The 16,350-nt window shown below is 37.8% G+C and overlaps 1 protein-coding gene across 5 annotated transcripts in view; it reads right to left on the bottom strand.

Moving 5' to 3' along the window:
* Nucleotides 1-16,350, bottom strand: part of LOC132907430 (uncharacterized) — a 44,477-nt gene that overhangs the window by 2,192 nt on the left and 25,935 nt on the right. For 4 of the 5 annotated variants that reach the window (XM_060960533.1, XM_060960532.1, XM_060960534.1 and 1 more), the window contains exons 2-4: nt 3,263-3,332; nt 626-1,351; nt 3-231 (exon numbers count right to left, since the gene is read on the bottom strand). In XM_060960533.1, coding sequence (XP_060816516.1) covers nt 3-231; nt 626-1,351; nt 3,263-3,314 — 1,007 coding nt within the window. In that variant the 5' untranslated portion in view covers nt 3,315-3,332. Of the gene's footprint in view, nt 1-2; nt 232-625; nt 1,352-3,262; nt 3,333-11,848; nt 11,899-16,350 lie in introns of those variants that run through there. The other variant, XM_060960535.1, reaches the window with a different exon arrangement.

The following is a 16,350-nucleotide window of genomic DNA, read 5'->3' as shown; positions in this document are numbered from 1 at the left end:
ACCTGTACATAATGAATCCAAGGCTACCCATTGTGCTGAGTAAAACTACAGTCGCTACGCAGCTTCCGGTAATAGCGGCGATGTCTACCGTTGATCTCGAACCGCTTTCATGCTTCTCGTTATTGCTTTTATTGTAATCGGTAAAATGGTCTCCCTGTACCTGATCCCTTTGGAACTCTCTGGAAAACGCGTTCCGCGCTCTGCTCAATCGTGTTGATTCGCTCACTCCGACTGTAACGCATTTACACCACATCATTATCGATACAACGCAATTCCAAAGAAGATCTCGCTTTCTATTTAAATTCTGTTTGCGACACTGCAACCTTTACGTCCCAATCTCGCTCTCCCTTTAACAGGCAGATCGAGTTTCTATATTTTACAAAAATCTTTATTTTTTGCGTACAATGGCGCAGCAAAATTTCCAATCGGATACATCTTTCGCTTCATATTACAGAAATGACGTTTCAAAGGATTCTAACTGATATCGTAACAGCTACGCAACAATGTTTATTCGTCCTACGATTTTCCTTCACTCGTCGTGTCGTTATAGCCAATATTAAAATCTCGTTAAGAAGTAAAAGATCTATCCAAGCGGAAAACTTTGTAAAAAAGAGAAGAACGCTACCTTCCAGAATGGAAGCAGCAGTGGCGAACACACGTGGCTCCTCTATCAACTCTCCGTTGATTTCGATGTCATCAGATCGATTGAACGTCTTGATGCCGGAACTACCAGCGGACGACGAGAAAGAGGAGGACGAGGAAGATAAAAGCGAGGAGGGTTTCGTTTTATTCAGTACCAGCCTGATTCTAGACACCTCTTCCTGAAGAGGTAGCACCGTGAGATCCTCCACTTGGTCCGTGCTGGCGTTCCGATTCCCATTTTCATCGACTTTCTCTTCCTGTTCGTACTTCGATCTACCGCCTGTTTTGTTCGTCGTTAGGATCCACGTGATTTTACTATCCTTCTTCGTTGCAGTATTTCGAATCCTCTCTACACCAGCTACGTCGCTGATTAACTGCGGCGTGAAACTTTTCACGGTGTCCAGATTGACGACAGCGTTGCTCGCGTTTCCTCCGTGATACTCGTCTATGGGATCGGTACTGCTTTCGATAGCACTCGGACCGACCTCCATGGGAGTGGAGATCGTGCTCGATTGTCTGTCCAAGATCACTGCTGTATTTGTAGGAGGATGAAGACCGATTGCTTTGGCTACACGGAAGCTCTGTCGAAGCTCGGACGATCTCTCCGCTTCTATAGAAGCGATTTCGGATGTCGGTTCTGAGCTCAGGCGATCCTGCACCTGGCCACGCGGCTCCGCCGTGCTCGACGGCACTGGGTTCCCTAAGATCACTGAAAATGACAAATTTCCATGTTATATGCAGAGTACAGGTCTGTCTGTACGCACTTAATTTAGCTACATGTAGCATATGTTTTACTATCCAGTTACTCGTACTTTGAACATATCAGATGCAAAGTCATTCTTTTACTTCGAACGTTATCATTCGCTGTACGTTTTAATTAAACACAATGTAGCAAGAAGCGTTCAAACGATCGATATCGTTGTCAATATTTAAGGCTCTCAACATTCTACTGACGATATAATATTGACCGTCTGGAGGGTCTTTTACGTACGATAATATTGAGAACCTTAAATATTGACAATAATATTGATCGCCTGAGCGCTCCTTTAGCGTTCCATTTATCAGGATTCATCGAGGGGCAAGTACGTGTTTCATACGTATGTTATACATACAGTGTGTCCGGTTTATCTGGAATCTTCATCTTCAAATATTTCGAAAAGCATGAACGACAGGAAAAAAATGTGTCAGACAAAAATTGCACGATATGCGAGGGGGATATGCTATATCCTTGTGTATTTGATCTTGCGACGAACTAGGAACCTCCTGCGAATGGCGTCTTAACATTTTTTAACGTATATCTCCATCCTTCATCGCGTATTCTCGTAGCTGGCAACCAGACTTTTGCAAAACACTACGAGCTCGTTCTCCGTTGCATAATCCGCAATGCCACAGGAACACTTTTAAAGATGTTTCTCGTAATGTTGCTGCTGGCATTGCCAAAGCTCGAGATCGTAGCTTTTCAATGTTTCCAAAACAGTCAGTCCATTGCCAGCATCGCTTTTAAACTCGAGCTATTTAAAAGTTTGAATTACAGATTAAGAAGAAAAAGAGAACAAAAATAAATACGTTGAATTGAGGTACCTTTCTTCATGTTCCGAGGTCGCTAGAGAATAACGATCTTACGTCTGTCGTATGCATTGTATGCAATGTACAACATACGGTGCAACTAATAAGGTTGCTTTCACGTCATTAAACAAAGCCATCAAACATACTTATAATTTCCAATGTGGAATTGATTGTAAGCAATTTAAGAAGAACGAAAGAAAGTGTCACGATAGCGGATGGTGCGAGCGGCACAAGTTTCTAGCGTTTGGAAACGTCTGGATGTTAGCTAGAAGAATATGTGATAAAAGATGCAGGTATTCGTTTAATAATCGTAACGTCATGTTCGGAGAAGATTTCAAGGTCGCTGCAATTTAAAAAATGTGTCTTAACTTTTGCATTCTGGCAGTTACGATACCATACTGCGCGCCAACGATGATTACATCGTCAAAGATGGTCTCACGAGACTAGGACGATATACAATAAACAATAGGAAGAACTGAAATAAAGAAATTACATCGAAGAAGGTCTAGTCCCACGCAATCGGTAAATAGTTAGTCTAAAATAAAAAAGAATTAACAAAGATCATTTGCTTTTACCGTTGTTACGCAAGAATCGCCTCTTTAATTTAATTATTTGAACGCGAATTTCAACTACAGAACGAAAGATTATATTATTATTATCTATACTGGTATTTTTGTTATTACTAACGTTATTTATACCGCTATTGCTATTAACTCTGTTACATAATACGAAGGCTATTTGTTCGTGAAAAATTATTGCCACGTTCGGACAATTTCTGGACGAAGGAGAGAAGCAAGTTAATATGTAGTTACGAGAATCCTTGGCAAGATTTTCCTCTCTCGATATAAGCGTCTATTGTAATTGCACGCGTACGGCGTTTCACGCCACTTCTATTTAGATCGTAAATGCTGGAACATGAACTAGAATTCGTAGACGAATTTGAATTTCGGCTCAGTTGCTGAACGAGTTGAACTAAATGTCTGGGAACGCGTGAAGGAAGTAAGAAAACGAAGTAGCCAGATGTCCTTGATTTTAAAGATTATTCAGAACGTACCGAGAAATTGAGCGGTAACCCAGAACCAGTGCATCCACCAATGCAGCGTCATCGCGTCATCTGCGTGTGCCTGAAACAGAGTTGGAAAAATCAGTCGATCAAAGCAGCAACAACCATTGCAATAACCATCGCGAAATAGAGGCGTGTGCCAGCTTCGGTTCGCCAACAATTCGTAAACCATTCGTCGTCTCTGTACAAAGTTGGCGAATACGTTCGTAAAAAATTACGTCAGAATATACCGTACTTGGATACAACGATCGACACCGTAATAATTCTAGAAATTCGTGAAATCCTTCGCTCAAATTAAAAAATTCAGTGCAACATAAGATTATTGGGTTGACAACTAAGTGACTGCGGATTTTGCCATTAGGTGGTATTGACAAGATTACTTAGTTGCCAACTTGATGGTTGCCCAAATATTAACAATAATATCGATCTAACGATAAACTCCATAGCACTTGGATACCACCTTTGTATCGATAAACGAAGCTTTACGTTTCGTACTTCTTTTTTAATTTTATTTCTATTTATAGAATAAGTGGCAAAGCTTGAACGCTAAACTTCTGCACACCTCGTATATCGTCGATAAAACGTTGAGGATTTCGACGATATTATTGGGTTGGCAACTAAGGGATTGTGGATTTTGCCATTAGGTGGTATTGATAAGATCTGCGATCACTTAGATGCCAACTTGATGGTTGCCCAAATGTTAACAACAATATCGATCTAACGATAAATTCCATAGCACTTGGATACCACCTTTGTATCGATAAACGAAGCTTTACGTTTTGTACTTCTTTTTTAATTTTATTTCTATTTATAGAATACAGTGGCAAAGTTTGAACGCTAAATTTCTGCACACCTTGTATATCGTCGATAAAACGTTGAAAATTCCGATGATATTATTGGGTTGGCAACTAAGGGATTGTGGATTTTGCCATTAGGTGGTATTGATAAGCTCTGCGATCACTTAGTTGCCAACTTGATGGTTGCCCAAATGTTAACAACAATATCGATCTAACGATAAATTCCATAGCACTTGGATACCACCTTTGTATCGATAAACGAAGCTTTACGTTTCGTACTTCTTTTTTAATTTTATTTCTATTTATAGAATACAGTGGCAAAGTCTGAACATTAAATTTTTGCACACCTCGTATATCGTCGATAAAACGTTGAGGATTTCGACGATATTATTGGATTGACAACTAAGTGACTGCGGATTTTGTCATTAGGTGATAATGCCAAAATCCGTAATCATTTAGTTGCCAAGCACACTGCTATTGCACTACTCGGTGAAAAGTAATCTTTAGGAAACGCCAGTCCTGTTTTCCAAGATTACAAGGCAGTCTTACGACCAGTCTGTCGTCGTATACTTACGAAATAAGTTCGTAGATTTTCAGAACTGTTGATCGAGTTGTGACGAGCAGAGTTCGCGAGATGATCGTAGGATAATTATAAGGCGACCCTAAGCATCTTGCAAACACGTTTCGTAACGAGTACGCGGCTTAAGATATCGGTAATCATCGCGGAATATCCACTCGGCTGCTTGCTTGAATCGCGACGATGACCATTAAGCTTCGAAACCGGAAAGAACGAAAGAATGTGGGAGGTGAAACAACTTGCGTAGATCTTTTATTCTCTCGGTACAGTCTTCTGTCCAAGTTAACGACGCGAAACGATTCTATTTAACAGGTATAGGGCACACGGAGGAGCTCGTTGAAAATTCCATTTGTCTTGGTCGATTGTTTAAATTGTCCGCCACGTTTCGTGGATCTCTGTCGGTGAATTTTGACTCGGTACCCTCTTGTTGTACTTGTCAGGACAATGGTCCATTAGTCACGTGGATACGCGGAAATATCAGGCGTCGACGTGGATTGAGTGCCGCTCGAACGTTCGCACTCGACCAACGTGCTCCACAGATTGATTTAGAGCTGATGTTAACGTGTTCCGAGTACCAGCAGCTTTTTTAATCGACCACAAACCGAAAACTCCGCTGATAACGATCAAACGTTCTCTGACCGCCGGAGATGATCATCGGTGTCATCATGACGATCCGTGATAACACACCTTTCAAAATGATTAAAACGAGATAAGTTTCGTGGACTAAAACGATTATCAACCGTACGAATGGTTTAAATAAAACCACGTTTTCACGTCGGAAAAACGTGCACGAATCGATGTAATGTTTCGCGAAAGATACAGAGAATTTATATATTTGGCGATATTTTTCAAAATATATAAAATACGTGGAAGTATCAAGCCATTGGATCGCTCTGCAAGTCCCATCTCTGTAGAAATAGATAGTCGTGTGGTGAAATACGATGGCACATGCGTGCAATGACGAGTTCATCTATGCACGTTTGTATCGTCGACGTTAAAAAATAATGCCAAAACGAGCTTCATATCAGCGCTTTCTTTACTTCTGCTTCATTTTCACCTTAACTGTATCTTCGCCAGTTCCTCCAACATTCTAAAAATACCGATCGTCGTAACACTGTGCGTACCATCGATTCGTTACGAAACTCGGCAGAGATTTATCAGCTATTTCCAAATAATCTTTGTATCTTTCGATCTTACAGTTGGAAATTATGTAAGTACGTTGCTGGTCGTCGAACGATGGGATTTACGAAGCGCAAAGATTAGAAAATCAAGGAAAATTGATCTGTCGTGGTTTTCCCTCTCGCGTGGCTCTTCATTGGAATTTTAATCGCGCTTCAGTTGTTTACGTGTAAAAATTGAATCTCTAGAAGATGTATTTACTCGAGTGGGAAGAACATGTGCTGCAATCTAATAGTATCACATTCTTCGCTGTGATAAACACAATCGATCAGATCGAAAAATAAACTTCCATCGATGGGAAAGTCGATGCGTTATCTGGCTGTGGAAGGAGATTCGCGGTCGGCTGAACAACCACGGCTACCTCGTCATCCAGAAAATCGGATACTTAAGTGAGTAATCGGTTGCTCAATCCGCCGCGGCGTGACTCACCGTCAGAAACACGAAGCAAAGAATTTTAAGAACCGGGGAGATCGCTGAATCACGAATGCTCGGCCATGGAAGACAGCATTTTCAAATGGCAAAATATAATTTTTATATCGCGTACTTCCTTATATCAAATTCACTTTCTATATTGTTTTCCAATTATTTCGTTACATAATTTAATTTTCGATATTAAATTCAAAACTAACTATGCTTCTCGACGTACGTTCAGAGAACCAATTAAGAGAAGACACAGCTTCCTGAAAGAATGCGCCTCTCTTAGGAATCTATTCCGACGAAATTCTAGCAACTGATTTCGTTCTTCTAAAAGATTATCAAACTTACGTAAGCGAATATGTCAGACAAGATTAATTCCTCCATAGAAGTGTAAGAGTTAACTCTGGTTCTAGTAAACGAAAAAAATGGCTCAGCTATATAATTCGTAAAAAGTTGTTAATTGGTAAAATTGAAAAGACGCTTATGAAGAAAGAATCACGGAGAAACCGGAGATCTTCGCTGTGAAACTCGATTACCTTCTAGCAAAAGGTATTCCAAGATACCTTTGTACCATTTATATTTAAATAAATCAATGAACAAAAAAGAAGTGATTTTCTAACAACTCACAAAGGACACAACTCCTTTCCTCCGTCAGAACGAGCAAGCTCTTGCAGAAAGTTGGCAGACCGCGGAGACGTACACGAGGCGGGAAAGTTTAGCACGGTTCGATTAAATCTTCTGACAAACTGAGAAGTCCAAATACACAAAAAATCTGATACAGTTATTCGCACTGGCCGGTCATGCTCTCCTGACTGTAACCAGTTGCACCTGGATGCACGACGGCGCGCCGCGACGCGACGCCCGGTCTCGGTCTCAGCCTCTGCGAACGATGTCGCAATTTTCCGAGCTCTAGACCAACCTTAATCGAGATGCCGGAACAAACGTCACGTAACCGCTCCCTTTCCGCCTGCGAAACTCTCGCACTCCTTCATATCGAAATTGCAGTTGGTGACGTCAGAGACAAGGAACGGACGAAAGAGAGAAAAAGTCTCAGATTGCGAAATTGTAACAATATATGCTATGGTTTAATGTCGTGATTCGTTGATAGTCGTGATAACGTACAGTATTACTATTCATGATAACGATAATTATCGATTCTTTATTATCAATCGTCCGCGACGTATATATACGTCCTGTATGTTTGCATCGAGTCCGGACGACGTATATGTACGTCCTATCTACTCCGATCGAATTCGGGGCAAGTTTGTTCGCGATTTCGCTGCGTAATTATTTGTTTTAGTTATTTATGTATGAAACGCGATGGAGGAACTCGGCGTTGATCGCGAAGCTTCACGCTGAGTGGCGGCTTCTAAATTTTATCAGAATTAATAGACGTTGATTAAAATTAATAGACGAAAGAATCGTTTACGGAAATTGTTTGACGAAATTTCTCGGATCAAAAGGATTAATATTACTATACCGGTTTAAATTGCATCAGCATTATTATTAATAACAGTACTAATATAATTAGTACACAGTGCTGTTATATTGATTAATATAAACGTAAAATAACATATTAATTGTATTAATATTGATAGTAAGGTAATTAGGACGTGGTATTGTTATTAATAACGATGTTAATGTAATGTAAGCCTGTTTCAAATTTAACAACTGATAAAAAGCTTATGGATACTTTAATAGCGAAAAACTGAATTAACGTTTACGACGCGAATGTTTCCCGTTTATTACGTTTACAGTTACATTTTCGGTTGTTCGCTTAATACGCGTAGGATAGCTCGTGCCACGCAAGACAAAATAACCAAAGTGTTCCAACATTAGTGTATTTTCTTTAGACGTTGTTAGATAGTGAATCATCATTAGTTATCTTTTTTTGTCAATACCACCTAATGACAAAATCCGCAATCACTTAGTTGCCAACTCAATATCATAGTTTGGCCCTGTTTTGATGATTCGTGAGAAGGCATAAAGACAGGATCCTTAGGCCTGGTCCCCTTCTTTCCACGAAAGAGTGGACCTTCTCTTTCCCTCTTTTCTCTCTCTCTCATTTTTTTTTTTAGGAAATGTAGGAATTGTCGAATTCGTTTATAGGAAAAGAAAAGGCGGAGGACAAACATCTTTTTTGATATGGCGTTCCGTTAACTCGCTAGGCAACAAGGTTCGTCAGCATCGATGATCCTGTTAAAAAATGCCTCTTCTATGTGTCATGGTCGCGAAATAGTCGATTCTCTTGGTCCACGCGAAGCATCGAGTCAGGATACAAAAGTGACTCAGTGTTTTGCGTAGCTAAAGTAACAGAAACTTTCGTACTAATGAATTCAGTTATGTTAAAACCGAACCAAGGAGTAAGAAATTAATTGCTTCCATTCGTAATAAATTCATGGTAATAAATTTGAGCAACAAAAATAATAAATAAATTAGCGTTTACCGTAATAAATTTTAACAATGAAATAACGATTAGAAATATTCAATGTTCAAAGGAAGAGCGATAAAATCATCAAACTTTGAAGCGTGCAATTTTATAACTGTATCGTCGCGTCATGCTGCTACTTAAATGTGTACGATCGAAATCATCGAATAACACTGAAACTCTTCGAAAAATAACTCTAAACGAGCGTTCAGCCGATCGATATTGTCATCAATATTATCATTAATATTTAACGTTCTCAACGTTATCGTGCGTAGAACACCCTCCAGAGGATCAATATACAGGGTATCCAGAGGTTTAACGTTGAAACTTTGCCAGTGTGTTCTATAAGTAGAAATAAGACTGAAATGTCACGCGGCAAAAAGTGCATAAGCGCTCGATTAATAAGTTACAACGAAATTATGGACTGCAAGAAATGTACAATGAACACTCTTCCTCTAAATTTAATACGAGATAAAACAAGATAAAGGCTCGTAGTAGATGCTGATACGAGGCACATATGTTCGCTGTATGTGCACGATCATACAACGACAAACGTGCGCTGTATCGTTTCACTTTCGTTCTGTTCGCTTCGTTCGTAAATTAATCATTCGAATGAAAATCGCATATGAAGAAATAAGAGAAAATCGATCTAACGATAAATTCCATAGCACATCGATACCACCTTTGCATCGATGAACGAAGCTTTACGTTTCGTACTTCTTTTTTAATTTTATTTCTACTTGAATAATACAGTGGCAAAGTTTGAACGCTAAACTTATGCACACCTCGTATATCGTCGATAAAACGTTGAAAATTCCGACGATATTATTGGGTTGGCAACTAAGGGATTGTGGATTTTGCCATTAGGTGGTATTGATAAGCTCTGCGATCACTTAGTTGCCAACTTGATGGTTGCCCAAATATTAACAATAATATCGATCTAACGATAAACTCCATAGCACATCGATACCACCTTTGTATCGATAAACGAAACTTTACGTTTCGTACTTCTTTTTTAATTTTATTTCTACTTATAGAATACAGTGGCAAAGCTTGAACGCTAAACTTCTGCACACCTCGTATATCGTCGATAAAACGTTGAGGATTTCGACTGATATTATTGGGTTGGCAACTGAATAATTACGGATTTTGCCATTAGGTGATATTGATAAGATCTGTGATCATTTAATTGCCAACTTGATCGTTACCCAAATGTTAACAATAATATTGATCTAATGATAAATTCTATAGCACTTGGATACCATCTTTGTATCGATAAACGAAGCTTTACGTTTCGCACTTCTTTTTTAGTTTTATTTCTACTTACAGAATACAGTGGCAAAGCTTGAACGCTAAATTTCTGCACACCTCGTATATCGTCGATAAAACGTTGAGGATTTCGACGATATTATTGGGTTGGCAACTGAATAATTACGGATTTTGCCATTAGGTGATATTGATAAGATCTGTGATCATTTAATTGCCAACTTGATCGTTACCCAAATGTTAACAATAATATTGATCTAACGATAAATTCCATAGCACTTGGATACAATCTTTGTATCGATAAACGAAGCTTTACGTTTCGCACTTCTTTTTTAGTTTTATTTCTACTTACAGAATACAGTGGCAAAGCTTGAACGCTAAACTTCTGCACACCTCGTATATCGTCGATAAAACTTTATTTATTTCGACGATATTATTGGGTTGGCAACTGAATAATTACGGATTTTGCCATTAGGTGATATTGATAAGATCTGTGATCACTTAGTTGCCAACTTGATCGTTACCCAAATGTTAACAATAATATCGATCGTCTGAACGCTCCTAAAGAAATGTATAAAGCGATAAATCGTTATCTTCCCAAACTTTCATCCCCAACTTTCTATTCTAAGCTGGTCAACCTTTTTTTCTTTCGAATTGCGATATTGAAAAAGGACTAATTTATGTCACCCTCGAGTGCCTGCCGCTCTCTCCTCCTAAATTGACCGATCAAACGTTCCTTTTCAAATGCACAAAGCCTCCTGGGGCTTTCTTACACTAGAGATGACGAGGATGACGATTAAATGCCGTGTCACGTACTACTCCTTATTGTCGCTATTGTGTAATCTTGTTACTGCGTAACAATGTAGCGATTGAGACGTATGTAGTACAACGATATCTGACTAGTCGGAGTAATTCCACTGTAATTCATTGTGACAGATGTTTAAGAAGGACCGAGATTCCGGATCGTGTCAAACAGCACGACCTTGTCAAGTGGCACGATTGAATGAATGATACCGCGTGTACAAGTTCCTGAACCGAGACACCGCGAGAAACTGGCAATCGTCGTTGGTTGTGTATTTAGCTATATACGTACATGACACGTCCCCTTGCCAATTAACTAAAAGACAATATAATCAAATTCAATAGCTCGATGATAATTCGATATAAAAGTAGCTTGGATATCGATTAGAAGGTTAATATTAATCTAAATTAATATTAATTTATAAGCGGTTTATAGACGGGATTGAATAGCTCGATGGTTTGAGAAAAGATAATTCGATATAAAAATAGCTTCAACATTGACCCGAAAGTTATAAAATAAATGAAATTTAATAGCTTCACGGTTCAAGAAGAGATAATTCGACTTAAATCTGGCTCATAGACGAAATTTCATAACTCAATGATTTGAAGAAAGATAATCCGATTTAAAAGTGGTTTTAATATTAACATAAATTTATATTCATGGACGAAAAATAACCGCACGGCTTAAAAGAAAAATAATTCGATCGTAAACAAGCATACAATAAAGTTAGCACAGATTTAACAAATTTAACATTGCCTGCACACTTGATATTTGACAAAAATAACGACTTATTACTTCACAGTTTCCGTGCAGCTATTTTTTAGCCACCCGCATCAAAGTATACCGTTAATTATAATTATTAGACACAACGACACGAATAAACTGCGGATGTTTATACAAATTGAAATTTGTATGTATACGATGAAAGAAATGGAACTCGACTATAAACTTGTTTCGTTATCTAAACTCGTCGTAACTTTCATCGTCACTTCGAATAATTTGTATATTTTTTTACACCACAAATACAAAATACGTATTTTTTCTTTTTTTTAGTTAAATTTCGCAAAAGCGCAGAAAAATCCGCAGTCTACTTATCAACAACAGTACGTACATATATGTAAGATGAAAACGAGAGTATACGATCCTCGACGCGATTGCCAGTACTGGGTTTGAGTGAACTACACACAGCCAGGGGATCATCGTGTATATATATATGAATGAATCATCACAGATATAGTCGAACATGAGAAACACGAAACGCGTTGTAACTAGGAACGTTATCGATATGGAGAAGGTGGATGATAATGAGAGGCGCAACGATGGAGAAACGAGAGAACGCTTCCGCAAACGGTCCGTGCCACTTCGTTTCTAGACCAAAAAACCCGGCCGTTAATCGCATTCTACGTACTCTCGTTCACGGTACACGGCTCTGTGGGCGTTTATTAATTCGAGCGCGATTAAATTTGATTTTCGAACGTCAATTACGGGAAACGAGCGCAGCGGTCCGTTCTACTTCGTTTATAGAGTGAAGGCAAACAATCAGCTGATCAGAGCGTCTCTAGTTGGCAGTTGTACGTTTCTCCTATACATATTTCACAGGAAAAATACTCGATCCAGCGGGATCGTGTTATGCAACGTGATTCCAACTTTTCTGTGCCCCAACTGTGGCAGCATAATCTACAAGTGGAATTAAGGAAAAAGCGTTGTACGTATTTAATTAGGTTGTTCGAAACATTCGTAGCATTTTTCATCGTATTTGGTAGCATTCAAAGAGGATTACTCATCATGAAACTTCTGCTAGATATTTAGACGCTACCTTTAGGATAAATATCGTTGCTAGTTGAAAAGAGAAAGCGAAATTGATTAATTATTATTGTGTCGTATTTATATTCGATTGTTTGTATTATGGCACTTGTGCCTATTGCAATGATTTTGTGTATGTGGCCGCTTCGTACATTTTCTTTCTTTCTTAGTTTATACCCTGAAGCTAAATCATAATCCATCGTTCAGTTATGTGTTATCCGATTATCTGATACGTGTGTTATCTATTAGGTTGTTCCGAAAGTTTCTTTCATAAGGAAATAATAGATTTATATTATTCTATTGGATTATCAACGATCCATTTTCTTCTATTTATTGTATTTGTTACATTTCATCTTTTGTGATTCTGTTTGTTGGAAAATAAATGTATGACAATCTGTATTGTACCAGGGAGGAACGAAAGGGAAGAAGACAAAAGGAACACGCCATGAGACGAGCGCATCGCGTATGTGTTGAATGAACGTACAATAAAACAAATTCATTCCCGTTTGAGAAGAACAAGAGAATAGAACGCTGTTCGTTAATATTTCAAGTTATTATGTTATACATAAAATAATTATTCTGTTTTAAATAAATTTTATATTTAATAAAACGTTATGTAATATTACTTTAACGCTATTGTTCCGATAGAACAAAGTCGATCGTACAAATCAAAATGAATTTCCTTCCATTGGAACGACAAATGGATCATACATGATTACATAAAATAATACAAAACAGAAAATGTCCTGCGTCTATTATTATGAAATAAAAGAAACTTTTCAGGCAACCTGACATATTTTTATTTGGTATACACATCGCATAGATTAGTACGAAACAGTCAATTTTCTGCATCTGATATTCGAAAGCGCGAAAGTTTATTAATAGGAATATGGATGAGCCTGTCGATGTGCGACTCCCTCGAGGATTTTCGTCAAACTTTCCTTAATTATCTCGTTGCGACGCGCATACAACGAAAAAATCAAGGAAAACGGATGATCAGCTCGCAATGACTTTAAAAATGATAAAATACTCTGCAAGATTAAACTTCGTATCGGGACAATATTTTTTTGAAAATCTTCTCTCCGCATTTTCTGACGGGACTCGGTGAATAACTGACGCACTGTATATCTTCTACGTGTCAGTGTTTGGTATCTCGTTTCTGCTCGTTCTTCTTTGTTCTCTCTATTTGTTGAAAGCTCTCAATTCCGCTTCACGCTTCCCTTTATAAAGTTTGCCAGTTGCCATATTTGTTGCTCGGTCGTTATTGTTACTATTTCGAAATTGATTAATTAACAAGCTCTCGTTTCCCAACAAGACGACATTGGCCGTTAATTAAAATGTGCAATTTCATTCGTCCCATCCGTTGGATATCGGTACGTGCATGGTTATCACGGGTTGTTTGTTCTTATTTTAATCCAATCTTTTCAGCGGTGGAACATCGGATAGCCGTGCAAATACTAATATCTCGCTGAAAAAGCTATCTTCTCGATGATAAAAAATTGGATGATCGTGCGGATATTAATAATTACTCGAAGAAACTTATTGTTAAAAAAAAGACTTGGCGATATAGAATACGAAAGGTCAACTATATTTGTTCTATCTATATTTATGTGACGTTCATCGAGATAATTTATCGTGAAAGATAATTTTAATGTCACTTGTGAAACGATAGCTTAATCCTTCTACGTTTTTTCGATCTTCTTCACCGGGTTCGTACTTTACGAAACGTACGTCGACGAATTTTCGATATTTCGATTCCATAAAATTTCTTCTTCCTTGAAATGTAGTTCGATGGGAAAAATTGAAAACGCCTTGTATAAGAATCTGTTCGAAGCGAAGTTAAACTCGAGGGAAATTGGTTCCCTGAGCGATGCATACAACGTCGAGCTGGCTGGCAATAATTTGTGTTACGTAAGCGCATCTCGCCAACTCGTTTCCTCCAGCCGTACTTGATTCACTTTCCATATTTCGCCTGGAAGGTTGACCTTCCACTGGACTTTACGCGAATGGCTCGAATTTAAGCTCGAGCATCGAAGGTTGCCACGTAATAACTTCCAGATACATACATGCATACATAAACACATACTTACATACATACATATATACGTGACCTAAAAGATCGTCCTTCGTGTCCAAATTCTCAAATTTCACAGCAAAGTTTTATTTTCCTCGTGCTACTTTATGATTGTTTACGTAGAGAGACACAGGAACGTGTAGGATATATTTCTACGCTATAATTTATATATTCATAATCTACCTATATAATTTATTCCATGCTATATTTGTAATTCATATTAACTTTCATATTTTAACATTAATTTTAAAAATAATTATATATATATATCTTTTTTGAATATAAATGTATTCTCATTTTTTGTATAAATGTCCACCATTTTCTACGTATTTATAATATAAACAATATATAATATTCGATAATTATTTATTTAATATATATGTGTAAATGTATTTATTAAAATATATATCGTTGCTTTAATTTAATAACAAAATATTAAAGATCTGCAAAGTATAAGGTATTAAAAGAACGAAAAAAGAGGTTCTAGACTGTTCTAGAGTGGCTAGAGTGTGAGTCGAAGACCGCAGAGGCGTGCATTATCGAACAGCCGCGTTGCTTCCACTTCTCAGGCTAATGGCCATGAACTGATTAGGCTGACGAGATCGAGTCTTTCTTTCTATCGTTCGTTAACAGGTAACTACGTATGTATATAGCCCGCTTCAATCGAGGCAAAGGTTAATTTTAGCGATTGACACTACGCTCTCTAATTGCTCGTTAATCACGTTTCTCGATAGAGCAATCGCCCTTGAATAACCTTTCCGTAGTTCTGTCCGTGTCTGTACTATCTTTATCATCGGAAACTCTCAATGCCTAGATAAATTATGATTTATGGCAATAATTTACGAGGATATTGCAACGATACGAATTTCTTTTTTTTTTTTCTTAATTTATTTCAACGTCGATTGCTAAGGTAATTTTTTGTTTAAAATTCATCTTTATTCGACTAATTACAACGTATAATTCGATCGTGTCTACACTCTACGGGTACTCTAATCGATTTACGAGAAAGAGATAATTTGATTTTCAGGAGACAGGTTTATTAAAATTTCGATTCCTCGCAAGGTAGATATTTCGTGAAAAAAGAAGAGGAGAAAAAGGTAATTCCTTGGTGAGTTTCGGGATCGTACAAAGTTTCAGATTCAAGTTTCGCGAATGTAAAAACCAGGTCTCATCCTTGCTTTTATTATCTGCTAATTTGCAATTTCAAACTTCCTTCGTCGATGACTTTCGAGTGTTCTTTTAAAACGGAATATTAGGTCGGTGCATATCAAGCAGCGCCTTCTACTATAAAAGTTTCATTCCTTTCCAACATATCGTATATTTAATCGAAATTGTTAAATCATATGCAAGTTATTCTTATTTTTCATTTTTTCAGGAACCATCCTATTTCGTTATTCCAGACTCGTAAGGATGACTCTTTGAAGCATAATTTTGCAACTCGAAAATCTCTTACGATTTCTTCGTTTATAAACCTCGTTAATATGATTTAAACGCGCTAAAAAATTTGTCGAATGAAGTAGGAAACGCCAATCTTTTCCAAATGCTAATTTTATCGCAAACCTTCGTGGTAATTTTTCCAAATTTTTCCAAAAAAATGGCACGAATTTTTCATATTTTTATCATAAATCTTGAATGTTTCGGTTTCTACAATAGTAAATTTCTTCTTCTTTGACATAGTTGGCAATCTACGATGGGACAAGATCGAACGCGCGATATGGGCGCGGTAAATTTAAACT

The sequence above is a fragment of the Bombus pascuorum genome, chromosome 5 (genome assembly GCF_905332965.1).
Source record: "Bombus pascuorum chromosome 5, iyBomPasc1.1, whole genome shotgun sequence".
NCBI classification, from domain to species: domain Eukaryota; kingdom Metazoa; phylum Arthropoda; class Insecta; order Hymenoptera; family Apidae; genus Bombus; species Bombus pascuorum.
The sequence above is the reverse complement of the archived record's forward strand: the minus strand, read 5'-3'. Positions and strand labels throughout refer to the sequence as shown.